This window comes from Anolis sagrei, chromosome 5 (assembly GCF_037176765.1).
Source record: "Anolis sagrei isolate rAnoSag1 chromosome 5, rAnoSag1.mat, whole genome shotgun sequence".
Classification (NCBI taxonomy): Eukaryota; Metazoa; Chordata; class Lepidosauria; order Squamata; family Dactyloidae; genus Anolis; species Anolis sagrei.
The window spans coordinates 155,141,970-155,167,007 of NC_090025.1; the positions used below are offsets into that span (position 1 = coordinate 155,141,970).

The 25,038-nt window shown below is 38.5% G+C and overlaps 1 protein-coding gene across 1 annotated transcript in view; it reads right to left on the bottom strand.

Annotated features, from left to right (window-relative positions):
- The window catches only part of FGD6 (FYVE, RhoGEF and PH domain containing 6), a 72,540-nt gene that overhangs the window by 37,870 nt on the left and 9,632 nt on the right, over positions 1-25,038 (bottom strand). Inside the window, exons 2-5 of the mRNA XM_060777302.2 lie at positions 16,935-19,320; positions 3,167-3,323; positions 739-806; positions 457-487 (exon numbers count right to left, since the gene is read on the bottom strand). Coding sequence (XP_060633285.2) covers positions 457-487; positions 739-806; positions 3,167-3,323; positions 16,935-19,320 — 2,642 coding nt within the window. The remainder of the gene's footprint in view (positions 1-456; positions 488-738; positions 807-3,166; positions 3,324-16,934; positions 19,321-25,038) is intronic.

The window sequence follows — 25,038 nt, forward strand, 5'->3', positions numbered from 1 at the left end:
ATTAGATTTGTGGTATACATTCTCTGAATTATATGACGTTTCACCTGTGTACACACAATGAATTTTCAAAGTCAAAGAGGAAAACAACCCTTAAGAAAACATCCTCTTGCTCTACTGCATTCTGCCCTGGCAGGGAATGTGCACGAATTCCTGCCTGTCATCTTTATCCTTCCTTTCAGTATCTCTGCCTTTCACCCTGAAGCCTTAAAAATAATTGTAGCTTAAAACAGAACATGCTCCGAGTTCTAACGTCCAGTCAAAACTTTTTGATTGCAGTCCAGTTTCTGCTTATGTATAAAAAAGTTGCAGGAGTTTAATGCTTTTGCTTAAATGGGATATTTTGCTGTTTTGCGAAACGGAGAATCAATAACATTGTACAAATGCTGCTTCTGTAAAGAATTTCAGAAATGATTAACTTTCAACCTAACATACATATGGACAAAGTGAAATACTTACAATGTGTAAAAGCTTTAGCACATCCACAAACCTATTAGAAAAAGAAGAAACAAATTATCTCATTTGCAAAAGGAAATGTACCCACATGTACTTATTTCATTCCATATTCCATATTAGTAACAGCGCTTCATGCAGTCATGCTGGCCACATGACCTTGGAGGTGTCTGTGGACAATGCTGGCTCTTTGGCTTAGAAATGGAGATGAGCACCACCCCCCAGAGTTGGACTCGACTAGATTTCATGTCAGGGGAAACCTTTACCTTTACTTTACTAGACACTTACACTTTTTCTGAACTCATGATTTCTTTAGCAATATGATAAACTTTTGTTTTCTTCCCAGCAGCTTTAATCTGCAAATAAAATGAAACTTTACTGAAGGCAAACATATGGGCAAGAATCTATAAAAATACATTAATCAAAAAAATCTTATTTTCTTATACATAAACTTCCCACTATAATTGGACATTGCCATATCATTTGTATAAGGTGAAAACATAAAGCATATTCACACTTAGAATACATCTAAGTAGGGTTCGATTAACTGTTCGTGTTGAATCACTTTGAATTGGATCTCACTTAGAGAAAAAGGCAGGATACGAATTCAAGAAATATATAAATATTTTAATTTTCTGGAGAAACCATCAGATTCTGCCTTAAATGTCACTCACTGCAAGAGAGTAGCAACTGGAGCTCAATAAATACTTTAATTGACATTTCTAAGTCAAGACATTGTGGGATCAAATTATTTCTGTGTACGGTTTAAAAATGATACAATGACAGAACTGGTCTGCTAAAAACAGTATACTTTATATTATAAGAAACTCTGTATACAGTAGAGGTCCACTAATGGTTTGGAAAACAGGTTATCTAAATCTTCTGAACAGGGGCAGAAACAGAAAAACAAATACCACAGAGGTGTTAACCCTTCCCTGTGCTATCCAAAGCTTGCTTATATTGTGTGTGTGTGTGTGGTTGGAGTTATACTTGAGCAATTTATCTGTTTCAACTTACATACAAACTCAACTTAAGAACAAGCCTTAAGAACCTATGTACTGTCAAAGGCTTTCATGGCCGGAATTACTGGGTTGTTGAAGGTTTTTTGGACTGTATGGCTATGTTCTAGAACAGTGGTTCTCAACCTGTGAGTCCCCAGATGTTTAGGCCTTCAACTCCCAGAAATCCTAACAGATGGTAAACTCGCTGGGATTTCTGGGAGTTTAGGCGAAAACACTTGGGGACCCACAGGTTGAGAAACACTGGTCTAGAAGCATTCTCTCCTGACATTTCGCCTGCATCTTGGTAGGCACCCTCAGAGGATCTCACAACCTCTGAGGATGCTTGCCATAGATGCAGGCGAAACATCAGGAGATAATGCTTCTAGAACGCGGCTATACAGCCTGAAAAACCTGCAACAACCTACATAACCTATCTTGTTCATAACTTGGGGCCTGCCTGAACACAGCTATTTATTTATTTATTTTCATTTATTTAGAGCTTTTATAACCTGGTCTTCTCGACCTCCGAAGAGGGACTCAGGCTGGTTCACAACAGAAGATTCATAGACAATAGTATAAAAACATCACAACCTCATAATACACTAATCCATAAAATACATTAAAATACAATCAAATATTTTAACACATCTATTTACCTATTTACCTAAATGCCCTGGTCCACTTGTGAAAACTATTAGAGCAAAGAGTGGTAGAAACAAGCCCGTTCTAGTGGTGGCCCTTAATTTCCGTTAGAAAATATGGATTTTTTAAAAAAGTGATGTGTTATGTTAATAAAGAGACACGCAGACTATAAGCCAAATTAGCCAGCTGTTCATACATGATTTTCCCTTTTCAGTTGCAGACTTTTTTTTTGCCACTGCCAAGGAAGAAGACAATTGTTTGGAAATTTGATACGCAGCTGCTAGAATCAAAATAGAGGAAGTTAAGTGAAACAAGAAAATGAAACTACAGTATGTTTGCTAGTCTTATTTCTACATATGCTAGGGAAAACTTGGGTCCTCCAGGTGTTTTGGACTTCAACTCCCACAATCCCTTACACCATACTGGCAGTTAGGAATTGTGGGAGTTGGGAATCCAAAACACCTGGAGGGCCCACGTTTGCCCATGCCTGGTCTAGACTGTCCACTTTTACTTCTCAATTATGTTTCTTGCATGTTGTTAGATAATCATGTATCACTATGCCTCAGGAAGTTTTGACAACAGGAAATTGAGTGGGTCCAGAGTTGCATGGTCAGAAAAAAAAAATTTTTTCCCAGTTAACATTATGGTGATTCAGCAACTGGCAATTTTATTTGTTTTAACTTCAGCTGATTTTTTTTAAACTTTGTTTGTTTTCTTATGAAGTTACCACAAAAAAAAAATCAAATGAAGGGTTACAATTCAGCTAAAAACAAATATAGTTGTCCCTCCACATTTGCAGTTATAACTTTTATGGGTCTGATGATTCAACAATTTGATTTAAAATGCTATCTCTAGGAATCTCTAGGTCCTCCAGTGTGATTCTATGACCATCTTCCAAGTCAGGTTGACCATCCTGGAAAACCTAGAACTTCCAAGGAAACTGTTATCTCGGGGAAAAAATAACTTATTTTTAATTCATGATTTTTCACTTTCATGGGAGTTTGCTGCCCTGAAGCCCAGTGAATGGGGAGGACTGATCGTACTGATATACCAAAGGACTAAGATATATCTACCTGCTTGTTTTCTTGTGTATCAAGCTCCCCTTTGCTGGAATCTGAATTGGTATCAGCATCTTCATCAGAGCTGTTGATATCTCTCAGCATCAAATCATCATCTGAATGTACATCTTCCAGTACCAAATCAGAACCATCAAGTTCTTCTGCTGAAGACCTACAAAATGAGTATTTTCCAATCAATTTACAATTATAGTTTGAAGCATAGATGAGTAGCCTAATATAACGTTAGCACTTCCAAATTCTGCAACATAATCCAACATAGTCCATTATGTTCACTGCAACATAGTGAAATGATTCTAGGATGGATCACAAGCACAGTTGAATCCCATGGCTATATAGGGTCACTATCCATCACTGGATACGGTTTGGTAGAAGTCCCTGCGAAATATGCCCAAACCAATCTTTACTGCTGTTCAAAGAAAAAGCTTATTTCACATGGTTGAGCACATTTACCTTTGGTAACCACAGCAATTTTATAGTATTTTATAGCTTCTAAGGGGAGCCCCTGGTGGCGCAGCACATTAAACCGTTCCTGCTGAACTTGCTGACCTGGGGAGCAGAGTGAGCTCCCCGTTAGCCCCAGCTTCTGTCAATCCAGCAGTTCAAAAACATACCAATATGAGTAGATCAATAGGTACCGCTTCTGTGGGAAGGTAATGGCGCTCCATGCAGTCATAGTGGCCACATGACTTTGGAGGTGTCTACAGACAATGCTGGCTCTTCAGGTTAGAAATGGAGATGAGCACCCCTCTCCCCCCCAGAATCAGATATGACTAGACTTAATGTCAGAGGAAACCTTTATCTTTATATATTGTTATATTATTTTGAAGCTGGAGTCAGGACACATTTCTACTGACTTCAACTCCACCCTAAATTGTTTTTGATTCATACTCCATGACTTCCAACTCCAATTCCACAGCCAATTCCGGTGGGAAGTTAACAGTACTCCATGCAGTCATGCCAGCCACATGACCTTAGAGGTGTCTACGGACAACGCCGGCTCTCTAGCTTATTTATTTATTATTATTTAGAACTTTTATACCCCGTACATTCACAACCTCTGAGGAGGGATTCAGGATGGCTACCAACAGGCAAAAATTCAATGCCAACACAATATAAACACAGAAAGTGGATGAAGTGCAAACAGAGTGATATCTGACGACTTAGGAACTTAGCATATATAACTAGGGACTAATGCATCTCGAATACAGGTTTTCAAATCCCTACGGCGGAGAACAGTGTGAAGGCTTGCCTAATCTCCCCAGGGAGGAAGACGGGGGGCCACCACTGAGGAGGTCCTCTCCCTTGTCCCCACCAGCTATACTTGTGATGGTGGTGGAAGCGAGAGGAGGGACTCCCTGTTTAAGGTTTTGTAGGTCTTCACCTGCACCTTGAATTGGGACCAGAAACTTATCAGCAGCCAGTGGAGCTGCTTTAATAGGGGCATCATGTGTTACCTGTAATTAACTCCAGTTAGAAACCTGGCTGTCAACCTTTGTACCAGTTGCAGTTTCCGGGCCATCTTCAAAGGCAGCCCCACACAGAATGTATTGCAATAATCCAATCTGGATGTAACCAAGGCATGGACCACCATAGCCAAATCAGGCTTCTCAAGGTACGGTAGAACACAGTGCTCTAGATGAGGCCTTGGAGGCAATGTTTGTGTTAATGTAGGCTAAGATACCATGCATTATATGGAGCAGTATCATCCTGGTTCAATTTTATCCTCAATAATAATCTAAAATTTCTTTTCACATGAGCCAACCTACATCCTGTGCATTTGCATTTTCTGGCCTAAATGTAGAAATTTGTATTAATTTCTGTTGCATTTAATTTTAATAAATTCAGCTGGGATTTCGTGTTTATCAAGGTGTTTTTGAATTCTGGCCCTATTTTCCAATATGGTAGCTGCCTGGCACACCTGGCTGTTGCATAATCTCTGAATTTAATAAGGATTCCCTCCACCTCATCTTCTAAATCATTGATAAAAAATATTGCACTTCATCCATTCTCCAACATTTCTTTAAAATGATGGCAAGTGGTTCTGTCAGAATGCTAGCAAGTTCCTTCAATATCCTGGGATGTAGTTTATCTGACAGCAGGTGTCAATTCATTTAAATAACTAAGAGATTCCTGAGTAACTATTTTTCAATCTTGATTTGCCAACCGGATTCCCTTACAAGGACTCTGCTAATGCAAGGAAACACATAGGCACTTTTTGGGAGAAAATGAAGCAAGAGATACTCAACATGTTATTGATCCACTTTAACTAGGAGCTAAATTATACAAAAGAGTTATGTTGGAATCAGCTTGGTCTTGCAAATGTGAATAATAATAATAATAATAATAATAATAATAATCTTTCCTTATACCCCGCCACCATCTCCCCAATGGGGACTCGGGGCAGCTTACATGAGGCCAATCCCATACAACAAATTACAATAACATAAGATACAAGTTACAATAAAATAAACCACATCGCAGAAAAATACAGAACATATGACTACAATAAACAAAACACAAAAAGCCTGATGATAGTCCTCTTGACACCTGTCACAATAATTACAAAAATAATGCTTGGGGATACCCACTATTACATATTGTCACAGTGTATTAGATACACCAACTTTGCAACAGCATTTGAGACAAAGGACACACTGACCTTGTAAATACCATACATTTCCCATAACAGCACATTACAACTAACTTCTCACAAATGTTCCTTAGAAGGAAATTGATCCTGTATTTTAGAGAAGAACGACACAGTCTCAAGCAAACTAACTTTGATTCAAAATGAATGGGATATAAATATTGTATTTCTTTGATTCTAAGATATCACAAATTAAAAGATGAACATTAATTTGAGTACTACCAGCAAAAAAGTGATACACACACAAGCACCTGCAATTCTAAGATGCACCCCATTTATAGAGATGTTTATATGGGGGAGGGGGTGTCTTAGAATAAAAGAAATGCAGTAGTTCACATAGGTTTTTATTGTGTCAGAAGGGAACTGAGAATATACTGCAAGTCGCTTCTGGTATGAGAGAACTGGCCGTCTGCAAGGATGTTGCCCAGGGGACCCCCAGATGTGTTACCATCCTGTGGGAGGCTTCTCTCATGTCCCTGAAAAAGAATGGAATAGTATTAACCAGTTCTTTGACACCAACAGCTTTTGGAGAAACTGCTTTGATAGTCTTAAACAGAGCTACTCTTTGTTCTGAAACTGAATGGTAAAAAAAAAATTGAAATTGAAATCCAAGAATGAAGCTTTTTAGAATCTAATAAGCCAATACATATCCTCAGACTCAAGAATATGCAACTTTAGCACACTTCTGGCAAATGGCAACAAAATCCTATTGACAATCTTTAGGCTTGACACGACTCATATTATCTTGAAAAAAGATAAAGCTGTGTGAGCAGTGCAATTAAGTTGGCTATTTTAGAGCTCCCAACTCTTTTTTCAAATCAAAGATCCGAAATGAGCCTCTGGATGTAGCTGTAGCTATCAACTTGGCAAAAATACAAAAAAAAAAAAAAAGGCTACCCTCTCAACAGTCAGAAACTCCATGCCTCATTTCGATCCACAAGAAAGGCAGTGTAACATTAATTTCCAGGCTGTAAAACCCTGGTCACAGGAGAAAGATTTATAGAAAACTGGATAAAGAGTAAAGGATGCAGAAGGAACAAAGCTTGACCCAATGCAACAAGGCATTAAAGCTGTGGTTCCCGAACTTTTTTTTGACCAGGGACCACTTCAACCAGGGATCACTCTCCAACATCAGCACTGAAAGGTCAACTTTATATTCAGTTTGGTTATTTGGGGTACTGATTCAGAAAATGGCATTGGATAGATCACAACAGCACTAGTTTCTAATACAGAACATATGCCATCCAGTAGTTGCCATCTGCTCACCCACAAAAAAACAGATTTAATAAGTCTCAACACTATAAGAGGGTTTTCGAGACCAGTAGCTCTTGTTGCAATGGTATAGTAGACCATATTTTAGTTCTTGCGGACCACTGGTAGTTCATGGACCACAGATTGGGAACCACTGCATTAAAGAGAATCCTGAAGGAGAATCAGGACAGTAGTGAGGTCTGTCTGTCTATAGGATTTATACTCTACCTTTTTCCAAGGATGGAAGACATGAAATAATTCTAAAAGCAGTTACATTCATTTGTAACTAAAGACAGTCGCCTTACAAACTACAAACTAGTAACTTGTTTGTAACTTGACGACTGCCTTTAGTTACAAATGAATGTAACTGCTTTTAGAATTATTTAATGTCTTCCATCCTTGGAAAAAGACAGAGTATAAATCTGATAGACATAGTTATAAATTGGGGTGAGACAACAGGAAGTGAGTGAAATGTACCCCAAGGAATGGAAATTCACTCCTCAAAGAGTTATAATGGGGAAAAGGTGTCTCTGCTGAAGATTTATCACCAATCCTTGTTTCGACAACACCATTTTTTCAAAATCTAATTCTCACAGGAACAGAGGGCAAAATAGGCACAGACAAAACAAACACCACTGGGGTATTAACCTTTTTCCCATGCTATCCAAAACCAAATAAATATATTTTGTGCTGCCATTACACTTTAAAAATGTACTTACAGAACCTATCTTGTTTGTAACCCGGGAACCGCCTGGACTCTGATCCATTCCCTCCCTTCCCCCGGGCTCTCTTATTTAGTAGATGATGAAAAAGAGGGAACATAAACTTTTGATCATAACAAGTTAAAATCAAATAGTAAGATTTGCATAAAGAATTATTAAAATTGTATACTAACACATACACACACACACTCACATATATCATTTATATGATGAAACACGAAATATTGCTAGCATGGGTAAAACACTTTTAACACATTGTTGCTGACAGAAGGAGAAAATACCTTTAAGATTCAGGTCTTCCTGACAATTTGCCAAAATAGATCTGACTTAACTTTTCCCTACATTCTGCAGCTTTAATAACACTTCAAACTTTAAAGGGCCTTTAAACGTTTGTCAGCACTCTGGGTTTATTTATCTGTAGCCCTTTTATTAACAGCATATGCCAATTTTACGTGTGCTGTTTCCACAAGGACCAAAAATATCCTGTGCTAATTTCATTTAAAATATTCAACTCCCACTTTTTTGTGTTAAAGATTACCACATACTGAGCTTTTTTTGGCATCATAACTTCTGCATTGCCAGTCATGTGAAACCAGTCACCATGAAGTCACTGCAGTGTTCTTTGAGTAAGAATAGCCCATCGCAGCATGTGAGTGATCTCTCTCACTTATATATATATGGTGGCAGTTTCCTGAATTTAAGAATCTAAAATTATCTGAAAATGATGTAGTTCACATTATGCGTGTTTTATTGAATCCTGTTATGCTGTAAATGCAAAGCTCCGGACAAACAAGAACGTCAGGAATTCACAAGAAAAATTCACATATTTCTACTACTGTGAGCAGCTTTCTTTCTAAAGTACTCTTACTTAAAATTTCAAAGTGAAGGTGTAGTATGTGGTTTATTTTGCTAAATCTAAAAGGTGAATGAATGGGTGGATACTTCTGATTAACAATGGACTCCTAGGAGCTGCTTGCAAATGTAAAGGAAAGCAAAGGTTTGTTATGTGTATGGATACACTCTTGATTTAAGAAGCTGGAAGAGAATAAAAAGCACAAAGGAAACGGTGGCACAATGGGGTAAATCCTTGTGCTGCTGAACTGCTGACCTGAAGGTCGGCAGTTCGAAGGTTAACAGTTTGAAGTTGGCAGTTCGAATTCGCGGGACAGGGTGAGCTCCCACTGTTAGCCCTAGCTCCTGTCAACCTAGCAGTTTGAAAACATGCAAATGTGAGTAGATCAATAGGTACTGCTTTGGTGGGAAAAAAGGCAAAAAGAAGCTCCAAGCAGTCATGCCAGCCACACAACCAGGAAGTATCTATGGACGCAGGCTCCTCAACTTGGAAATGGAAAAAGAGCACCTCCCCCAGAGCCGGAGATGAGCACTACCTCCAGAGCTGGAAATGAAAGAAGCCTTTGCCTGTGCATTTGTGTCTCATCGTATATCATATAACAATGCACTGGATGTTTGTCTGTGTCTGTTTATATATACTGTAATACACTCTGAGTTCCCTCAGGGAGAAGGGCGGAATATATATAAAGCTTTGTTGCTGTTTTTCCAAGTCCAATATGGTTCAGTGGTCTAGCATGTAGATGTTAGCATGACTAATATTTCACTGTATCAATAGCTGTGGATAGGAACTATGTGTAAACTTTATGCTCCAGACTTAGGAAACTATTCCTGCATGATTTGCAAAGAAGTAACCATTGGCTAATTTAACAACAGCAGGTGAACAGTTAGGTCCCATGCATGTTTATTTAATTTAATTGGATACTCTCTCAAGAGTGTCAAGGGCCTATCATTTACATCCCGGAGAGATGCAAACAATTCCAGTAAAATATTGGTTCTATCAATGCATATCCTTTGCCTTTGTCTTTAAATTCTGATGTTAAACATTAAGAAGTTTATTCTTATGCCCAACAGATAAGAACAGTGCATATGCAGTACGATTCATTTGTTTCTTGTCATTACTTATTCCCAAAGACATTAATAGTGTACTGTTTGAATAAACTGTTGAATAAGCTCCTTAACAAGTAGTTCTCGATTTCAGCACTCTGCACAATAACAACAATATTAGGGCAAACTTTCTACATAGTTGCAGTAGATTTCCCCGTAATCCAATTTAGCTAAATTTAAGAATTTAGTAGATGTTTCTTTCAGAGAGCCTGCCAGTATAGAAGTACTTTAGTTTAGTGTATTAACAACAAGGCCCTTTCATTTCACTTTACTTGGCAAAGTATATTACACTGCTTTGTAAATTGAATGTTTTATAGATTTCCCCTCCCCTTTTCTTAACAGCAGAATTATGAGAATTTTCACAAGTCTGGATTCCCTAGAAGTTGGCATATTTTTCCTTGTTGAATAAACGTGTTTCAATATTCTGTCTTCCAAATTTATGCTAAATATTGTACATCTAAAATATGCAAAAATAATCATGTAGCATGAATGCTTCTTAAAATGAAGATGTGGTTGATAAAATAAATATATAATTTATTTAATTTTGATTATAACTAAGCATTTTTTTTCTAAATTAACATATCCAAATTGTGGGTGAAAGACTGCTAACCAAAAGTTGGGTTGTTATGTGTTTTCTGTTCCAGAAGCATTATCTCCTGACATTTCGCCTGTATCTATGACAGGCATCCACAGAGATTGTGAGACCTCATAACCTCTGAGAATGCCTGCCATAAATGCAGGCAAAACATCAGGAGAGAATGCTTCTGGAACACAGCCAGACAGTCTGCAAAACTTACAACCCAGTGATTCCAGCCATGAACGCCTTCAACAATACATTAACCAAAAGTTATTTGTGACAAAGCTATCTGAAACAAAATGTCTTAAAGAACACAAACATATATATTTACACACACACACACACACACATGTAAGCTCCCTAAATATATGCAAAGCCTGGTATAGTTTTGCCCAGGCATAGTGCAGCATACAATCAGAAGTTGTGTGAGTAAACGCAAGTACTACATTGCCTGAGGACACTTAAGCTTTGTTCAGGTGCTCAAATTCCATTTTATAACAACATGCAAAATTACGCTGACAGCCTATATGAGAAGAATACTTTTTCATTTCAGCCGTCTAGCCTCAACATAACAAGGGCAACACAAACAGGAGACAGAGGTAGACCAACATGCTTGTGCACGTCCTCCTTCCTTGTGTATTATTATAAAAAGAAAAATGTGAACACTTGAGCTGGACTTTTGTCTATGCTTATCCACTAGGATTATATTTTACTGTCAGCACCAAGAACCAACACTAACTCTATCTATCTATCTATCTTGAGAGAAATCTAAGCATCAAAAGCCTACATGGTCACATATCTTACTAAAATACATTCCCTCAGTACAAATGAAGACATCCTAAAATTATGAGGACAGTTTAATAAGTATGTTATTACATACTTAGTATGTAATAACAAAGGTTCACTGTTGTTTCTATATGGTGTGCATAGTTCAAGAAATAAAAGTGGAATGTTTAAGGTGGTACAGCCAATTTAAATCCATCTATCATTTTATTTATATCCTGTCTGCTCCCTGACTGGGAATCAAGGCAGCTTTAAATAGTTACATGGTATGAAGATATGGTTTTTGGGGCATCATGGAGAGAAACACAATTTTTTAATCCTCCAAAGCTTCCCAACCTTCCTCAAATCAGAAAAAATTTCAAACATTTGTTGCCCCTGAACCATACAGAAATACGACACAAATATGTGAAAATGCCAATATACTTTGCTCTATTCTCTGTACTATCCCACCCAAATACTGGCACCTTCTTCTGCAGCTCCTCTCAAAATAAAGACAGAAAGTGGCATAACATTTTGAAAGGAATTGCAAAGGAAAATGAAGGCATTTGAGTTTGCCTGGGAAGGTGTGGACCACAGCTGGAAATATATGCCCCCAGTCTCCAAATAGTTTTGCTAACCTAGTAACTTATCGACTCACAAGCTAGTGATTTCCCTTCCTGGCAAAAAGTACATTGTTCTTATCCCTTCTCCACAATGCTATCTTTTTTTAATAGCAAGAAAGATAAAATAAACAAAGAAAGGCAAACAAAGTATGAGAGACACCCATACTATAAATCAATATGAAAGGTATGCCCAGTTGCAGAAGAGGTGGGTAAAGTAGCACTAGTGGGACTACTATTTTTAGTCACAGATGTCTCCCAAAATCACCAATTTTCTCTTGCTCATGCCCCAAGCAGTTACTAATCCCTGAATTACAGAGTATGAAGCAGCAGTTTCTTGACTAAAGCTACACTGTAGGAAATCCAATTCACGGAGGCACATATTAGGCTGGCTTGTTTAGACATTCTCTGGCTTGCAAAGTTTAATATAGCAGCTAGAAACAAGCATGGGAAACAGGCATTCCTGATGTTTTCTTTTATTAGCACACCAAGCACAACTAGCATGAAACTATCTCTCCAGAAAAGGCAATTGTAATTTAATGTACAGTAGAGTGTTGCTTAACCAACATAAATGGGCTGGCAGAATGCTGGATAAGCAAAACTGTTGAACAATAAAGAGGGATAAAGGAAAAGCTTATTAAACATCAAATTACATTATGATTTTACAAATTAAGCACCAAAACATGTTTTACAACAAATCAACAGAAAAAGTAGTTCAATACATGGTAACATTATGTAGTAATTACTGTATTTACAAATTCCGCACCAAAACATCACAGTGTATTGAAACAGCTGTGGATTCAGGCAGGAGACAGACTGTGTTGGATAATACAGAACATTGGATGCGCAAAGGTTGGATAAGCGAGACTCTACTGTATTAAGAAAGAGCAGCATTTAACAGTAGCATCCCATCTCTGGAAAGGAAATCTTAGTTTTCAAGCGGAGCATCTGGCTGAAGGGAACAGGGGGAAGAAGTTTGACTGAAGTTGTTAGCAATGTTGCATTTAGTTTAGGACTTGTAAACATTTGTGTTTTTGAATCTAGCAAAAGCCTATCAGTCCCTCAATTGTTTGTACAATGTATGACAACCCTTCCCAACAACAATTGAAGGACCCATAATTCACATGACTCTGTTTTCCAAACAAGTTATGGATGCTGGGACAGTCAGAAATATAATATGCAAATGCTACAAAGAATCCTCGATTTTATTCCAGTAATACAAGATGTCATACCAAAAATGTAATGAAAGGAAGAGGTGGAAATTACATGTTTGCTATCTTCACTCCAACACTTGGCTAACCTTCTATTAGATAAACATAAAACCCAGCTGTCTAGAATTATACATATGTGGAGATGAATCTGGGAATAACTCATGTGCAAACTTGCCTAAGTCATTCTCATGTTGCTGTATTTAGTCAGTGAAAGAGGCAACAGCAACAAGGGAAACGAGTCCTAACAGGGTTTTTGTCAACTCTTGCTAACATTGTGGTTGTGTGTCTTCAAGTTGTTTCCCACTTATGGCAACCCTAAGACAAATCTATCATTGATTTTTTGTGGCAAGATTTGTTCAGTTTGCCTTTCTCTCCAGTCAAGATAGTATGACTTGCCTAAGGTCACCAAAGGGGTTTCCATGGCTAAGTAAGAATTTGAACCCTGGTTTCCAGAGTCTCCCCATGGTGGTGCAGCGGGTTAAGCCACTGAGCTGCTGAACTTGCTGACTGAAAGGTTGGTGGTTCGAATCCGGGGAGTGGTATGAGCTCATGCTGTTAGCATCAGCTTCTGCCAACCTACCAGTACAAAAGCATGCAAATGTGAGTAGATCAATAGGTACTGCTTCTATGGGAAGGTAACGGTACACCATACAGTCATGCTGGCCACATGACCTTGGAGGTGTCTACAGACAACACTGGCTCTTCAGCTTAGAAATTGAAATGAGCACCACCCCCAGGGTCGGACATGACTAGACTTAATGTCAAGGGAATCCTCTACCTCTACCACTACCTCTCCAGAGTCATAGTCTAATGCTCAAATCACTATATTACACTGACTCTCTTGGTCATATTAGGGCATTTCAATGTGATAGAGATGCTGCACCATTCTTGCCTTGAACACATCCATCTTCTTAGTGAAGAATATGTCAACTCATATCCTGTTTTTCCCCCCGGGAACTTAATCTTCAGAACTATTGAGTTACTCGGTGATGAAGGATTCTATCTAGTTGAAACATCTTGACCTTAGCCCTGAATTTTGTAGAGATTTCCTTCAGACAAATTTATCACCATGACACAAAGGCTCTTTGTGGTTTGTATCCTGTAAGTCTGCAAGGAAGGGATTGTATGACTCTCCTTAATACAGAGAAAACTAGCATACCTGAGAATAGGCTAGGTGACTTTGTGTTTGCAGGAAATCTGAGTTTCAGTTTTAGCACAGCACATAATTCAATCATCCAGCCCTGCCCCAACACTGAAATGGTACGGTACAAGGGTCATTTTACCATTTGGTGTATTGCTCATCCAGAAATATTCCAGTTTGTACCACTTCAACAGCAAGAAACTGAGTGCATTAACTGCTTCAGGAAAACATTGATATGTAAACAATACTTAAGTCAATAGATTTACTTCCATTATGTAAATGTACACATTATTGGAGCTTAAACATACATTTGAAGTACCATATACATTGACGGCACTTTGTAAATAAATAATAATTGATGGTGGTGATGATTTTAGAATACATGTATTCCTAAACATTGACTTCTCACTATTTCCTTCTTTGTCCTGCAGAGAAATCACTTCCATATCTAAGATGGTTAGAAATTCTTTAAGAAAGTGGAGAAACTTGAGAAACTGCAAGACGTTTCTGGTGTGAGAGAATTGGCTGTCTGCAAGGACATTGGCCAGGGGACACTCAGATGTTTTACCATCCTGTGGGAGGCTTTTCTCATGTCCTTGCCTAAGAAGCTGGCGCTGACAGATGGGAGCTCACCCAGCTCCCCGGATTCGAACCGCTGACCTTTCAGTCAGCAGTCACAAGAGTTTAACCCATTGTGCCATTCAGGGTAACAGGTGTCTTTCTAGCCCTCAATTTTTTAAATCCAAAAACAACTTTAAATGACAGTGTTCTTCCCTATGGCCTGTAGAATCCCGCAAACCTCCCAAAACACCACAAAACCCCAAAATTGCTCCCAAATCTGACAAAATGGCAGCTGGAAATAAAAAGACATTCTTTTTTAAACCTTACTGGTGCGGCGCACTTGACTGGCACTGGGGGGGGGGGGGTGAAATAGCTCTCACAACCTGTGCAGTTACAAATAGAAACTGATTTTGTATATAAGCAGTTTTCTAAACAAGGTTTTCACAAAATTTCATTTGAAAATGCATAATATCAATTTGTATTTTCTGACCAACTAATGATAAAAATAACATTCAAGAAAAAGCTATTCCATTGCAAACAAATAAGACATTTAGATTTTGTTTAACTTTCTGCTCTAACATAAAATGCTCTTCTGTAATAATGCGATAATACACTGCTCTACCTAAGTATATGGAAAAGGGGATTTTTGGTTCTCTTTTGGATATATAGTGTATTCCACACTAAAGTGCTTTATAGATTCCATATAGCCTTCCCAAGTTATATTAGTTGCCATGTGAAATGGCTATGTCAGGACATATTTGAAAGGAATTAATTCCTGTAATCAAAAACACTTTTGCATGTCTTTACCAAGAGGTCATTCATTTATTAATTTGAAGAAAAACTTCCCAAAAATAATGTATATAGAATTTCTTACACTATTTCATTCTGTAAAGAGCCTTCCCAAAGTTTGTATCCTGTAAGTCTGCAAGGAAGGGATTGTATGACTCTCCTTAATACAGAGAAATAGTTTATAAACAATCATTATAGTCTTGGCTAAGATAATGGATCAATAGGTCCATAAAACTGATTTTTCAATGGGCAGAGTTTTACATTTCACTTCTTGAGAAATGTGTAAACTTGAAAGAAAAATCCCAACCAAAATAACCTACAATATTTTGGTGTTGGGTGTACAGCTCCTTATTCAGCAACATATCTTGGCCTGAATAAACTTTGTCAATTTAAAAACATTCAGCAGAATATAAAAGAAATATCAAGGAAAGCATTTAACTGCAGATGTTTGGAACTTTAGGGACAAAGACTCAAAATAATTGGGTCTATTAATTGTCTTCCTAAGCTTGTATAGTCAACAATATTGGTAGATATCATTCATATATTACAGTCCATAAAAGTGTGGAATGAGTCCTTCTCCATTATTATTGTTATTGATAATGTCATGTGGTATCACTGTACATGGCACTTTAAAAGGAAAAGAACATCAAAATTATTCATTTGGTAAAATCATTCACTTGGTAAAATTCAGTTCTAATTTGTTATCCTTTTATGGTACTTCTGCTATAAGTACTGTATATACTCGAGTATAAGCCAAGTTTTTCAGCCCTTTTTTAGGCTGAAAAAGCCCCCCTCGGCTTATACTCAGGTGAGGGTCCTGGTGGGAAGGCGTGGGGCTAAAGGAAGGGCTTATTACCTTCTTGCCAGGACCCTCACCTCTCCACAGAGCAACCCAGCTGTCCTTCCTCTCTGCTCTTGTGCAGTGCGCACCTTCCTCTCCTCTTCTTTTGGCACAGCGCATGTCTTCCTCTCCTCCTCTCTTGGCGCAGTCTTTCCCACTTTTCCTTATTCATATACACACAGCATTTCCCCCAAAATGTATAGTTAAAATAAACTATGGTGATTATTAGGATACATAAGCACATTTACATTTTAAAAAGTTAGAATAATGATTTAATCAGAATTGGACAGTCTTATGTTAAATTAGTTTGATTTAAATATTCAAAAACATTTAACCTACTGATGCCCCAATGAATGTAATTTTATTAATATCTATTTTTATTTTGAAATTTACCAGTAGCTGCTGCATTTCCCACCCTCGGCTTATTCTAGAGTCAATAAGTTTTTTGTGGTAACATTAAGTGCCTCAGCTTATATTCGGGTCAGCTTATACTTGAATATATATGGTATGTATCTCGGCCCAAGATGGACATCGATCCAGTAAAGGAACAAGGACAATGTCATAGATTCAGTCCAAAGTTTTTAAATGAAGATCATAGCAAGACCATAGATAAGCCTAAGGTGTAAATTGGCAGCAATATTCCACACTTATTGTTTCATGTTCCCCGGCTTCTTAGAATCTTACCTGCTGAACTCTGAGCAGTTCCTTGTGGGTTCATACAGGTCCTGCGCTTCATATAAATCAGCATCCTGGTCTTCAGCAGTGTTAGAACGCTGCCATTTAAAACATGGATTCTTATCAATGGCTACAAAAGGCAAGTTTTCATATTCTGGGATTTCTTCGTAATGGCTCATGTTTTCATATTCTGGTATGTAGTCATTTGCAAGGGAATTCAAATGTCCTTGGGATGCAATGACCTGTTCATCGAATGACTTTGAGCGTTGACAGCTTGTGGTGTCATTCTGACCCCTGGGCTTTTGTTTTCCCTTTTCTGAAGCTAGGCTACCCATTTCTGCAGAATGTACTTTGGGAGATTTCATTTTCCTTCCGTTTGTCATTCTAGTCACATTCTGGTTTTTTCCAGGTTCTTCCTGGCTAGAGAAAGCAACAGTGGAATTATCTACAGGTTGGCTACTCTTAGTCAGAAATTTATGGAAGTCAGTTTTCATTATAGATATAGAAAGCTTCATGTTTAGGAATTTTTTCAGTGTGTTTTTCTTTTGAGGATCTTTGGGGGGTTTATGTATTCTGTCCATATCTACAGATGACAGGGATTTGGCCCGAGGCTTTGTCACAGCACTTGTATGCTCAGAGTTTTTTGCATTCTTAGTGTTTTTTAAGGCTTCTGGATTGATTGGAAACGGAAGAATAGGGTGAGGTAATTTCCAAACAGGTTTTTCCAAAGCTGGTTTTGGTGCATCACAGGATAGCAGTGAACGTTGTTCTTTGGCTGACAAATGCCTGATACGAGATCCTTCCGGCGGAGTCTCTGAATGTCCTTCCCCATAAGTACTTCTCTCCAGCAGTTCCTCAGAAGCAGCTTTTTTCAGCAGTCCAGCTGCAGGGATGCTATGCCTTTGAGGTTTTTTAGGAACAGTTTTGGGTGAACTTTCACCTTTTACGTGAGCGTCTTTATCTTCCTTCTTTTGTGCAGAACCATCAAGGCTCTCAAAGGCAGGCAAATGCTGATTGCATGATAATTTGAGTTGCTTAGGCAAGCTCATAGAAAGATTACTACACCTCACAAAGTCAGTATTTTTGTCATGAGCAGCCAACATGCTATTATCTCCATCCATTATATTTTCAGAAGGATTTGTTGAGTAAGGATCCAAAGAATGCTCAATATTTTCTACCAGGTAAGAAGTTTTATGTAGAATCTTAGGCGAGAGTTTTTCTGGGTTTAGCTCTTTGGAATCACCAGGTTCACTTGTTGGAAGCATTTTTCCAGCAAGGCCTAGAGCAATTTCAGATTTATTGCCCAAAAACATAGGCTCTTGGTTGTTATAAGAAACACTTTGAGCAAGAACACTTACTTTTGGGGTCTTCTTAACAGCACACCTGGAAAGTTCAGAAGAACCATTTTCCAAAACAATGGTTTCTTTTATTTTCTCTCCTGGGATATCCATGCCATCTTGGCGGACCAGACACGGAGTACGTAGCTTTCTGGGTTTTGGAACTGGGAGAGATTTCACAGATGGAGCAGGACTTGTTCCAAATGAAGCTAAAATGTCATTGCTCTCTTTGGAAGAAATGCTTGTCTGCAAATCACTAGTGTTTGAAGTTGAAGGATCAGGCAAGGAGAAGCATCCATTCATGTTTTCTCCCAAAGGCAGCACTTGACACATTTCAGGTTCAACACCATCTAAATTTATATTATTTGTGTTGACTGCAACATCTTCAGATGGTGGGACAAGGTCTGTAAATTCTATTTTAACATCACTGTTATGAGAATTAACATTGCCCTTTTCAAGTTTACTCAATGGCTTTTGCCTCAAATGGCTGCAATTAGGAAAAACACTTTGTGTTAACACGTCTTTGAGTTTCTCCTCCAGTAGATTAGCCTTCAAGACGACCCTATTTTTATTTATATTCTTTTCATTATGACTATCAAGTATTATCCTAGGTTTCAAAGATGATAGTGGTTCTCCTATATCAATATTCTCTAAGTTTTCCAACTGTTCAAAAATGGATGGATTTTTGCATATAGTTCCTCCATTCCCCAATTTATGGATGCATTCAAAATTGCACGAACACACGGATATAATATAAGCAGTGTTGTCTCTTGGGGCTCCGTTTTTGTAAGTCAAATGAACCAAGTATTCAGAAGAGTCTCTTTTGTGTTCTTCTAAACTTTTTGAATTGTTTCTTAAAGATGAGGGTGCAGCTTTAGTCTCAGGAGCAGATGAGCATTTCAAAACTTTTGGTTTGGGTGCAATTGCTGGCTTTGTTTTCTTTGTGGCTTGTAAAACATCTGCAAGGACAACATCTGGCTTGGGTGCCACAGGAGGTGGACCTACTTTGTGTCCTATCACAAATTTTGGTTTGGGGGCCACCGGTGGCTTCTTGACTTCTAAAAGAAAGGAGGAGAGGAAGAAAGAGAAAATGAATCTTAGGCTTACCTTAAATTTTAGGAGATCAAAAAATGGCAAGGCATTCAAAATCTCAAACTCAGATTTCATGTACAGCCATTTCAATCATTCTTCTTATTTAAAAACATGCATTATCTCATTAGGGGAGAATTGAAGTTTATAAATTCAATTCAATACATAAATAAATAAAATTTTGTCATTGTTAAAGGTTTATAAACATTGAGCATCTATTAATCACCCTAGATTATGGTTTCTATGATGTATAATCCAAAAAATATAATTTCCTCTTTTAGTTCTCAGAAATATCAGGGCAAGGTGCAGTGGGCATAGACAACCAGACTTTGGCAAGATAAAAAGATGTCCCAATGTATAGGTGAGTAATAAGTAGTGTGAAAGCAGATGGTTTCCATGGCAAGATATTTCAATGTTATAGTATGTATTTCTGGTTTTCCCAACTGCAACTATAAACTGTACTGATGTGTGTGTGTGTATCTCAAGACTCCCAGATTTCTAAAAAGCCCTTTCAAATACTTCTATCTAGAAATAATTACGAGTTGAACATCCCTTATCCAGAATTCCAAATTCCAAAATACTCCAAAATCTAATATTGTCTATGTGGGTAGATAAGATAGTGATTTATAAGGATCAATTGCCTTCTCACAGCACAATGTCATAAACACACAATGGGTAGTTTCCTTTACCCAGAAATTCAAAATCTGAAATGCTCTACAATTATTCACATGGGTGGCTGATAAAGCAGCACCTTTGTTTTCTGATTGTTCAGTGAGCACAATTTTAGTTTCGTCCACAAAACTATTTAAAATACTACATATAAAGTTATCTGTTGATTTAGTATGTCTCCTTCTTTATCATAGGAGAAGTTCTGTACAACCTAGACTATAACAATGATGACTACTGCTACACTAGTAGTAATATGGCTGATTGGAACAATTTCCAATTCATGGGACTATACCCCTAAATATGTGAAAGTGTTCACATGCTCAGTGTTAAAATTATGCTAAGTACATTTGTAATCCTTTGGCTTCTTACCAAACACCAGCTACCTTATCTTATAATTAAGAGCCACTTGTTCTTGGCTGGCAACAGGTTCTTTTAATCATGATTAAAAAGGGTTACATTTTCCAGGCAGATCTCCCATGCCCTTCTTTTTGTGGGACTGGGGAAAACTATTCTCAAAATGAACAGAATAGTTACTTCTAGCTAGTATGTGATGTAAGTGAGGGTGATCTCAATTTGTTGAATCTAAAGATCCTAGGCACTCAATTTTTTCTAAAGTTTGCAAAACCTGCAATCTTCTACCAGACAAACCTGAAGAGGTTTCATCATCCCAAACATTCCAGCTTCAAGCTCGGTGGTTTCCTTAATGTACAAGGCAAACAAGTTCAGACACGGTATTCCTCACCCATCTCTCGAGAGTGTTCACTTTCCCAGCCTACTCTTTCCCAGCCATTCATCTTCAGCATAAACCTCTGGTCCTATAGCAAACTGGGAAGCAATCCAAACACATCCATGTATTTCCTAAACATTTTTCCTAAACCTTTCCAAACATCCAGGAAAATTCTGTCGAACACATGCCCTGTAAAGCTGGGGATGAGGGAGGAAGAGAGAGCCTGCAGGAGCAACATGATACTTTTGGTAGCCTGCAAAAACATTCTCTTAATTGCTTTGAGTATACGTAAGCCAAACTCCTAAGCTTTTAAACCCAGAAGGGTTTAAACTTCTGAGGCTACAGGTCTCCCTCCATTTCCTTCTTTAAGTCAGAGATGACTGGTGGGTACAGAAACATACCAGTTGCAAAACTGATCATGACCTCAGGTCCTAACTCTTTTTCTGCCCCTCCGCAGCTTTCTCATACTATCATCATACTATCTCATACTATCATCATATAAATCTCATAGCTCAGTGTAAGGGCTTTTTTACATGAGCCCAAAAATACAAAGTGGCCAGGAGTTACTCCTAGAAGTACACACAATAACCAGAGACTTCTAGTCCTTAGCAGTAGGTAAATTGGGATGAACCAGTTTAGCCCTTAACTAGTAAAGTCAGGGAATTCTCCAGAGTTTTACCAAAAGTCCAGGAAAACTTTACACTTTGGGCACAGTGTGGATAGCAGACTGGCTCCAATGCTGTCCACAATTTCCTTTTTCCTGAGTTCATGTGCCGGGGAAAAAAGATGGACTGGGACAGTGACACTGTCATGACTGAGGAACTCAGAGAGAGCTTCTGGACGTCATGGGCAGCCGTCGCTAATGCCAGCAGAGGTGCCCACATGACCAGGGAGAAGGCCGATGTAGACAAGTTCTTAGACTACTCTTCACTCTGTCTTTTCTGGTGTCTATGACCCGTCGCAAACTCTGTTCCTGCGAGAGAAAACCTTGCTAGCATGTCCCTGACGTCACGAGACTCCGCCTCTCTCCCCGCCCCTTTCTCTGCCCCTTTCTCCATGCGAGCGTGGTTTTTCCTTTGCTCGGGCAGCATTGCCCGCATTTTCTCTCAGTTGGCAGAATTCAACTGAGAGAAAATGCGGGCAATGCTGCCCTAGCAAAGGAAAAACCACGCTCGCAAAGAGAAAGGGGCGGAGAAAGGGGCGGGGAGAGAGGCGCAGGCTCATGACGTCAGGGACTTGCTAGCAAGGTTTTCTCCAGCAGGAACCTAGTTTGCGACGGGCCTATAAGACTCAATTATGCTGTCTAGCATTGTAGAAGGGAGTTGATTTCTCATTCTTCTTGGGAAGCTCCATCAAGCTTTGGTGGACATCATATGTTATTAAATGAATGATCAAATCATCAGTGACCATCAATGCCCTTACAGTTTTGAAATTTAGCTCGTATTATGTCTTCCACAGAGAAAGTTCGGAACTTTGTGGGGAGAGGGATAATCCTATCTAGACTAATTAAATTATTAAAAATTCTCCTGCCCTAAACCCAAGGGGCATGTTGTTAGCCCCAGCTTCTGCCAACCTAGCAGTTCGAAAACTTGCAAATATGAGTAGATCAATTGGTACCGCTCCAGTGGGAAGGTAACAGCGCTCCATGCAGTCATGCTGGCCACATGACCTTGGAGGTGTCTACGGACAACACCGGCTCTTCAGCTTAGAAATGGAGATGAACACCAACCCCCAGAGTCGGACATGGCTGGACTTAATGTCAGGGGACAACCTTGACCTTTACCTTAAACTCAAGCACATTGATGGAGATAGGCATTTTTTTTTCCACATCAGGAGTGACTTGAGAAATTGCATACATTATAATCTTAGATCCACATTCTAAGAAAAAGACAGGATATAAATAAACATAAAAATAAATAAACATAAATTAATTTTAACTGTGCCTTGTTCCGAGACATAGGCTTTCCAATTATGTGTTAACAAGCCACCATATTTCTATGTTGGTTTTATGGAAGAGTTACCAATGTCATTTGTGGAAGAATCACAATACTCCTTCTCCAATTTCAGGAGTCTCAAACACAGTGTAGCGCTCTGACAAGTCAACTGCATCCAGGATGACACCTCTCCTTTTCCTTATTATGAAATGCACATCCCACATACAATATAATCAGCCACACATTATAATTAGTCGAGTTTGACACTGGAACCCATCTGCCCATCTTCAAACACCTTTGTTCTGTCAGGAAAGTCAAATTATCCTCTCACTTTTAAAACTATCCATAAGTCTTCTGAACAGGAGGTCTTCATAAACAAAGAGAATCCCCACTGAATGCAGGCTGCTAACCTTCTGCCATGCCGTCAGTCTCTGCACTTTCCAGAAAAGCGATGTTTCCTATCCTTTGTTATACACAACCCCAAACAGATGTTCTCTCTCCCTTTAACTCTGACCACTGACCTGCTTTCTTGGATTCTTATTTAAATTCCTGCATTGGGATGGTTTCATGACAACCGTTCTGTGTGTACATAATGAGATAACCTACGAAATATATATAAACTTTTTTTGCTAACTGCTCATAGCCTCACATTACAAACAACAGTTCCTCACTTAATGTATTGTTTGTACAATGGCTGTGATTTTTTTCAGGTACACAAGTGTTTGATGCAAACATAAAAGGAAATGACTCACAACATCCCGTAAAACAGGACAGTGGCTCTTTGAAAAATTAAGTGGAAAGAGAAGGGAGAAAAGTTGCTAAGGACAGAATTAGAAAATAAGCTTAAAATAAAAACACCACAAAGTTTGTTGTTGTTGTTGTTGTGTGCTTTCAAGTTGTTTCCAACTTATGGCATTCCTAATTACGGAGTTTTCTTGGCAAGATTTGTACAGAGGGGGCTTGCTTTATCCTATTTAAAATCATGTTGAAAGCTAATAGGAAAATCAAACAACTTCAAAATAGACAAGGAAGAGATGAATAAACATGTTTAACCCCGATGGTACAACCATAATCGAGAAAAAAGCAAAGCTTTTAATAGCTTTAAAGAGCACATTACCCTTTGGCCTAATTGTTAGTCTTTCAAAGACTGAAACTGTAAAAAGTGAGAGGTTGATAGGCAGAAATATGACCTCCATTATACATTACATTTATCTTTTGCCATGCTAAAGAAGACTGCCAGATTTTAAACAACTGAATATATTCCCAGGAAGAACTGAACACTACAAATGAGGTTTGCAGTTTTACAAATGCAACAATACTCTGATTTTTTGCCCCAGTATATGCATTCTGGGTTGCAAGATGGGTTGCAGTTAAACATTAAAAAACCAAGATTATGGCAACCAGATGGACTGATAACTGGCAAATAGAGAGAGAAAACATGGAGGCAGTGGCAGACTTTGTATTTCTAGGTGCAAAGATTACTGCAGACGCAGACTGCAGCCAGGAAATCAGAAGACATTTACGTACTTCTTGGGAGGAAAGCAATGACCAATCTCGATAAAATAGTGAAGAGTAGAGATATCATACTGGCAATGAAGATCCGCATAGTTAAAGCAATGGTATTCCCCATAGTAACCTTTGGATGCGAGAGCTGGACCATAAGGAAGACTGAGTGAAGGAAGATAGATGTTTTTTGAACTGTGGTGTTGGAGGAAAGTTCTGAGAGTGTCTTGGACCATGAGAAGATCAAACCAGTCCATACTCCAGAAAATAAAGCCCGACTGCTCACTGGAGGGAGGTATATTAGAGGCAAAGATGAAGTACTTTGGCCCCATAATGAAAAGACAGGAAAGCTTGGAGAAGATAATGATGCTGGGTAAAATGGAAGGAAAAAGGAAGAGGGGCCGACCAAGTGCCACATTGATGGATGGTATCCTTGAAGTGACTAGCTTGACCTTGAAGGAGCTGGGGGTGGCCACGGCTGACAGGGAGCTCTGGCATGGGCTGGTCCATTAAGTCAGAAAGAGTCGGAAACAACTGAATGGATAAACAACAGCACATGTATTCCACAAAGGCACATACCCCAACTTCCAGTTTGATCCCAAGTATGTTTATTTGACAGTATATGGAAATCTTAAGAAGCATGCCCAGAAGTACAGTTTTAAAACATGGGTTGCCAATCTAACATCACAATTCAGTTTCAATGGAAGACACTTCCAGTATCTTTAACTTTACCACATACACTTGAATTGAGAACAAGTCTCACTGAACTGGCAGAAATTATTATCCAGAAAATAAAAAACAAGGTTTTTGGACAATAACACCATATTTAATAAGATTTCTTTAATTATGATGGA